The sequence below is a fragment of the Poecile atricapillus genome, chromosome 1, assembly GCF_030490865.1.
Source record: "Poecile atricapillus isolate bPoeAtr1 chromosome 1, bPoeAtr1.hap1, whole genome shotgun sequence".
NCBI classification, from domain to species: domain Eukaryota; kingdom Metazoa; phylum Chordata; class Aves; order Passeriformes; family Paridae; genus Poecile; species Poecile atricapillus.
This window is the reverse complement of record NC_081249.1, coordinates 56,458,124-56,466,067: the sequence shown is the minus strand read 5'-3', so window position 1 is coordinate 56,466,067 and position 7,944 is coordinate 56,458,124. Positions and strand designations below refer to the sequence as shown.

The following is a 7,944-nucleotide window of genomic DNA, read 5'->3' as shown; positions in this document are numbered from 1 at the left end:
ACTCAGCTAACGTATGAAACTTAATGGCTATCTCTGCAGCTGGGAGAGAAAAACTGTGTCTGAACACCTCTTGTTTATTTCTCACTGCTGTCAGTGACCAGAATGCTTTATCAAACATGTTTTTACAGTGAGATGTGGAGTCCTGTTCTAAATACTGTACTTCAGCTAAAACACACAATAGTGCAATGGAGAAAGTATACTTGTAAAGGAAGAAAATGTGCTTGCTTCATGTGTTAAAAAAATGTAAACCAAGCTCATTAGTTGGTGCTGTTGTTAGTTTAATAGCAGATGGTTAATTTTAGAATTTCTTAGATATAGGAATCTTGGCATAAAATTAGGTTGGAAAATTGATAAAGTGCAATTTGTCTAATTCTTTTTATTTCATAGACTAGACAAACAGTTCCTCAGACTCAAAAGAAGTTATTTTTCTGCTGCAGTTCTGTTGGTAAAACTCACAGATCACAATAATAAAAAAAATAATTAGAAAATTGTATAGTAATGCTTTATTTTGTTCTGGACAAACCAATATTGTCATGTAATTGCTTTTTTTTTGCTGAGCTCTTTCACTTGACCTTGCTTGTTTATTATCATGTTTTAGGTGCCCTAGCTTGGGGTTTATTGACCCCTGTTTGTTGCCCATTTGTTTTATAGTTACTGGATATTGTAAGGCTTGGTAAGATTAGTGTAAAAATTACAATTTGGTCCTGCTCATTAGAAATGGATGTGGAAAGTGTTATCAGTAAATGCCATCTTTCTCAGCTTTTATTATAAAGCCCGAAGGGCTGCAACACCTCCAGCTGGTCAGCATTAACTGATGCAGTTCTGGAGAGTGTGACTTTGGACAGGCCAGGCTGAGGAATAGTTGTATAAGGGAAAACAAGGAAAACTGTCTGTTGGAGAAAATCTGTTTGTAACAACTGCATCTGAGACACTTTTTTCCTACATGTGGTCCCTTCAGTCTCCTAAGCAGTAGTGTTGCCATATTGGGAACTAAAAATAAGTACTTTCAGGTTGCTGGTCTGTGCTTCTTTAATGAAGTGCCTGATCCAGAGCAGTATCACATCTCATGGCAGCCACCAGGTGCTGGCACCGCTGGACGTTTTGCAACCAAGGCACTTCCCCCACTTTTTCTTCTGGGCTTACGCACGTTGGCGTACTACCTACGGCCTGTGAGTCAGGTGTCACACTGCTTGGCTGTGTGCAGCTTGAAGAGACTGCTCCAAACTTTCCTGCCTTGCTAAAGTCAAAACATTTGAATATTTCATACAAATTCAGACCACCATCACAATATGGTGTCCGCAGGAAGTCAAAATTGATATAGTAATCAAAATTGTTTTACTGAGTGAGATGAAAGGAGAAAAAAAAAAAAAAAAGCATGTGAAGAATCAAAAAGATGTGTTTTTACAGTTGTATTGGCATGAAAAGTCATGGATGTTTGTGCCTTGTCTGCTGTTCAGGTAGGGGAGGAGCCTTATGAGATTACTTCAAATGCTTTTATCTGAACAGTGTTTGACTAAATCAGGAAGCTCTTTTTATAAGGCCTAAATTTTCAGGTGGGAGTTATAGAGAGGGTGTGGTACAGTATGTGAAACCTTTGTCCATATCTAGCAGAAGTGTTTCATGGCTCAATCCCTCAGTTGTAGGAGTAGACTTGATAACTACTAAAAATGACTAGCACATACCAGTAAAGGTCTACCCTAAGTAGTCTGAAATTGAAATAACTTTAAATTTTAAACTGAATAAATGAATTAATTTTAAAATTTAATTAAAGCAATTTACTTTGTATAATTTACAAGCTGAGTTTTATATTTTAATAAAAACATAAAATCATATAAATACAGCTGTAGTACTTTCAAAGTTATTTTTTCCCTGAACTCATTAAGAAACAATAGCATTTTTCATATTAAAAACATCCTGTGTATGAGTTTGTGTCTAATGGAAATTAAAGAAAGATAAAATGTGGAAAGAAAACTTACTGCGTACTTCAGCTGGACCATGTACTTTAACTCTGAGTAGATCAGGTTATGACAGTACAAAGAAGCACAGAAGGAGAAAAAAAACCTGGATACTGTATTTACTTGGATTCTAAGAAATTGCATAGCTTTTTATTTGCCTTGTTACACCAAAAAAACTTCTGCAAATTAACTTGATGGCTCCTTGAAAGGATTAATTCAGAAAAACACCACATTAGAAGAATTAAAAGCCCTGGAATACATTTCTTAAATGTATTATAATTTAAAGATAAATATTTATTTGAAAATCAGGAGATGCTAGGCTTCTAGCAGCATTTTGTTCATTGCAAAACTCAGTAGGTAATTTTGTAACTTTGCTTGATCAGCTATGCAGCTGTGTCCTGAACTGCCAGTTTTCTGAGGTGGAATATCACCCACTAAGTCAAAGTTTACAGTGTTCATGAAAATAATTTGTACTTCCACTTGGTAGATGATCCTCCTAATATTTAAGAGATGGCCCTCTACTTTTAGCTCTTTTATTTTAGCACATCCTCAGCAACTGAAGAGATCCAGTGAACTGCTAACTTTTATTCCCCTTGAACAGACATTTTCTTTGTGTTTGAAATGTCATTTTATGTAGTCAATCATATTGGACTTTTTAGATAGTAATTTTTACTGCATCCTGTAAATAGGGGTAGTAAGTCTTAATACTGAAGGTGCAGACCTTAGTGGAACAACTATCAGTCACTCTATTTTGAATTATACATTCAAGATATATCTCAGGTTCCCAAAGGTGTCTCTGTATGACAGCTGTGCCCATTGTTTGCAAGGGGAGCTGAAGAAATGTCTGTTTGACAGGCCTTCCCTGACTTGTGTTTATACCTCTCTTTTTTCAGCAAAGGTGGGAAATGTAATTAGCGTATAATGACAGCTACAACAGTTCCAGAAACTGGAGATTGATTCCCACAATGGCTGAAACCCCCCCCTATGCCATGTGTATAATCAGGCCCAGTTTTCAAGTTCTAATTAACTTTATTAATGTTTAGTGCAGGAAGTACAAAGGCAACTTAAACAAGGACATAAAAAGCACTGGAGCATTGAAACACTGGTTTCATGTAACTGACTCTTATTGAAAGACATATTTTTCAGCATTTTGTAAGAAAAATAAAGTAATTTAGAAGAAAGACATTAGATTCTTAATACACTCTTATAATAAGGAAGCTTAAAATAACTGAGCAAAGAGAATAACAATAGCTCCCTACTTGGTAACATTGGTAGCAACTCTTTCTGATGTGCAATTAATAAATATGACAGCGAACATGCAACACTGTACAGTGACAGTGGGATAAAAGAGATGCAATCACTTGTAAGACTCCTGTTGTGCCAGTAAGTAAGACTTTATGGGCTACTGGAAAATGAGTTTGTGAAAAACCAATTGAAAAAATCTTCCCCATTACATGTTCCTTTTATAGAAACATATTAATTCCCATGTGAAAAGATAAAATATTACACTGGTAAATTACTGTGAAGACATTTTCCCCCACTGTAGACACAATTGCAAAACCTTGCAATCAAAGCAATTGTATATATTATTTTGATATAATAATCATAATAACCTTAAAAGCAGAGATATATTAATTACAAATAAAGTATATTACTTGCATAGATTTTTGTTTACTGCCCATGGATTAACACGTGGTAAATACATCTATAATTCAGCAAGATTTGGTGCTCTTTGATAAGCTCAAACTGAAATATGGTTGATAGTGTATATTACTGTAATTGCAAAAGACACTATAATGACACATTTTTGGTGCTTTAGCCTCTTAAATATAGAAATTACAGTAGAAAACATAAGAATACCTTTTCTGTTATACATTGACCCTATTCCCAGGCATGATGATTTAACAGTACATAAAAGATATTCCTATTTTCAGAAGCACTCAAAACAGATGGCTAGCAGCCTGTCAAGTAAAAGAATTGTGCTTTGGAACAATTTAATATTTATTTTCTTCTGATACTTTTCATATGCTTAAGTAAAAACATATAATAAAAAATCATCTTGCAGTTATGCAAAACTATAGTACTGTATAGACTTGCAAGCAAAGTTTAGAAGCAGATCGTTCTTCCACAGAGAAGTAAGGAACTCAGAAATATGTAACATCAAAAATAGAAAATTACTGTTTCTTTAAATATGTAGTGTAGGCTATTGTTTTTAACTTTTATTTAATCTGTTATATGATTATTCTATAATGCTCGCAGTCTTGCCAAGAGAGCTTCTACTTCTGGAATGGCTTCTCCCTTTGAAGGGGACCTGATAGGATCTATTTTCTTTTCTTTGCCACCTTCTCCATGACAGGCTTCCTTTCTTCCAACAGCCTTGTTCAACACCTTAGAACTTGTTTCCACATCATATGTAACTTCTTTGGTGATTGGGTTTCTTGTCGAGTTTAAACTGATACTGTGGTGCGAACATGCCTTCTCTGGCTGTCCATTCTGGTTCTCTGCAGAAGACAAATCAAACAAATCTTGTTTCACTATTAAAATACTCAGTTTCAATATTCTGTAATATAAAAAGACCTCTTGATCAGACAAATTTTACATGCAGATGATGTACTGCAAGGAGTAATGATTGCCAAGGAGGCAAGACAAAATATATTATCACTTCAAAAGCAGTGGACTTGGTCCCTTGGAAGTGATACAGACTTTACATGTCTTCATTAGATTAACATCCATATTTCTTACAAAATCACAGATATAGCCTGACAGCATCCTCCTTTCCTACTGGAGTCGGAGGCACCTAGCACTTCTCAGTGTCTTACAAGATTTTACCTTGTTAATTAAACTTCCTACATATTTTTTAATTGTTCAAATTTTAAAATGTATTTTAAAATCTATTTTAATTTAATTATCCATTTTAATACCTTTTCTTTCCTTTGTGAACTTTTAGGCAGCTAATTTCAAGAAATTGCATAATTCACTATTTTTTGCTAAACATCACTGGAATTGCCTGTCACACAAAGTTGCACTCAGTTAATATCCAGGCAGGAGTTTTGCAGGTTTGGCATGTATTAATAGACAGATATCTTTTTCTGTCATTCCCTACCTCCCTTCCAGATCAAGTGACTGTTTTCCAAACCAGCATATGAGTAGTTTCTCTCATAGATCGCAAACTTTTTTAAAACAGGCCTACTCAATATTCATGTAACCTTGAGCAAGGCTTGAAAATGCCTTCAACACACTTGACATGACATTTAAAGTTTTTTGGTTATTCGCTGAAAGATGTTCCATCATCCCAATAGTAATGACTTTGGAGCACAGGCAGTCACTCATGACAGTGTGTTTTATGTGAGTGCTGAAAATTCCTACCGAAAACAGCTTGTACATTAAAAGGCAGCTGCTGAAGATATTTACTGCACTGTCATTCCCTGACCAGGGGCTCTTAGTGATGGATGAGGATTTTACACACTTTCTTGGACAATCTCAGCAAATTCTGTAAGTACGATCACCTTTTGGGAAGTGGAGGAAAATAAATACCTCCTTTCCATCATCTTTTAAATCAGATAAACAATTCTTAATTAAAATTTCTTAAGACAAACTTGACACTTAGCTGAAAAACATAATTTTTTTTACACTACGGAAAATAATTTGACCTTGAATATGCAGCAGCACAGTGTCCCTGAATCACAGGAGGCCAATGACTGGTTATGAACATATCTTTATAATTATATGTAATAAACCCGTCATATATAATGAAAATATCCCTTGTATGTGCACTCTTAAATATTCCATTCTACTTAAATGTTTATGCTTATTGATTCTGAACACATATTTGCAAGCTGATAAAAGCATGCTACCTGTGTCAAGATACAAACTACCAGCTGCACCACAGATCTTTCTGTTTACGTTCAGTCTAGGGGCAGCAGGAAAAATAGTTGGTGTGTAAAAATCAACGCTTTTAAGTAAAAGAAAACACATTATTATACCATCTGAAATGAAGCACAGTTGTTAGATTTTAAAAAAGTCTAAAAGAAATTAGGCACTGAAAGTAAGCTTCTCAAATGTACCAACAACCAAATTTTAACTACTTTGCACTTCAGCAGTCTTTACCCCAAAATGTGAGGGTGAATTAGGTGTAGTGAACTAGACTGTATAACAGACAAGGGGAATTCTTATGAACCGAGGCCTCTAAGTAAAATCCAGCAGTAAAATCTCCCAGCTGCTCATAGTGTACACAGGGCAGAGTAGAGGTACCTTAGAGTGAAATTCACAACTGCAGCCTAAGCATGGAACTCTTGTAAGCTAGCTATTAATAAGTAGTAGCTCATGGGATCTATCCAAACTCTTTTACTATTTTGAAACTCAGTAACTAATTGAGGCTTTCACTTAACTTTGTCCCATAAATTGCTGCCTACAATCTGGAATTGTTGTGTAGCAATAGGACAGAGTAAAGCTGAAGACAGCCATGCCTTTTTTTCCCTTTAAAACAACAGCAATTGTGAATTTCTAGGCATATACTAATAAGTGCAATATTTAATTTGAATGACCATCCTTTCCCTTCACTCTGAAGAGTCCTGCAACAATGAAAAATGGCATTAGGAAACTGCCTTAAATTGTGTTTAGTTAATGTGAGTAGTTCTTGTTTCATCTCCTTTGCAATGATAATGTCAAAATTCGCTACAAAAATCACAAAGTCTCACGGTAGTGATTAGCAGCATTCCTTAATAATGAGAACACTTTGGTCTCACCATGTTACAAATAATATTGAGCAGCTAGAGTAAATTTTTTTTTAAATAGTACTTGGACACATATTTAATCTAAATCCAGTATTATCATCTCAAAGTTGTTATTTCAGCTGTTTTCTAAATCAGGTGACATCTTTACTACTTATGTTCTTCAGTCAAGGAGGAACTTCTCCACAGAGCATTTCTATGCCTAAGTGCAAGTCCAGTATTAGCAGATGTGGAGGTAGATAGTTCCCTGCTTAGCAAACTGGCTATTGTGAATTTCATTCAGAAACACTGAACTTTGCTAGGCCTGGCTCAGAAAGCATACAAATTTACTTACAGCCCTAGATTTCACTTCAGTAAATGTGCATGTAAAGAATTAACACTGTATTACTTGAGGTATCTGTGCTGCTCATGGCATTCTTATCAGAGCAAAAGATGACTTCTCTTTAGATCAAAGTGTAAAATTAGTCAGGCACTATCAAGGTAAAAAGTCTCACTAATTCCTCAATATTTTATTTTAAGACAACAAAAACTAATTTGTGTTAAATCCAAACTCTTATGCACTCTATACTGCTTCACACACTGATTCAAAACGCACGTGCATTGGTGATTTGATGCCACATCCATTCCACTACCGTGACATGGGATTGTAACCTTACCTCCCTCAAATCCTGTGCTATAGTAGTGAAAGCAAAGAAGTTAATTTTCAGCCTGTCAGTGTGAGGTGGTCTAAAAAAACTAGTGCATCTTGCTTGTGAATTCAGAACTATATGGCTGCGAAGTGCTGTAGGTTAGCACACAGCTTTGACCACAGCTGTGGAAAAACTGGACTTGGCTCCATATGATAAAGGCTATAAAGCATACAGTTATCTACTTGCAAGAAAAGCCAGAAGTCAAGAGTTAACTGACAAAGTACAATAAACAGCCATTAATTTACTGCTGGAAATTAAGACATTAAAACCTTGAACAACCAGGGTAATGAAGTTCTGGAATTCACATGCAATAGGAAGAAACTATAACCAGTTATAAGCAGGAATTTAATATGTTTCTGAAGACAGTATTTGATACGGCTGCCCAAACAGCCAGGACATGGCTTAGTGACATTGGCCACCTACGTTTCCAGAAAAAAAGAACACTGAGAAAATCCACAAACCATACAGGTATTAACAGACTTTTCCTAAAATGCTTTGAACCATTACATCATAGACATACATAAATTTGTTTTGTGCTTTTGACAATAAACTATATTTAATAAAATAAAC

General features: G+C 35.2%; 1 protein-coding gene across 1 annotated transcript in view; it reads right to left on the bottom strand.

The window, feature by feature from the left end:
* Positions 1 to 3,009: 3,009 nt before the first annotated feature.
* DIAPH3 (diaphanous related formin 3) overlaps positions 3,010 to 7,944 on the bottom strand; it is a 217,716-nt gene continuing 212,781 nt past the window's right edge. Inside the window, exon 28 of the mRNA XM_058829342.1 lies at positions 3,010 to 4,456. Coding sequence (XP_058685325.1) covers positions 4,200 to 4,456 — 257 coding nt within the window. The 3' untranslated portion in view covers positions 3,010 to 4,199. The remainder of the gene's footprint in view (positions 4,457 to 7,944) is intronic.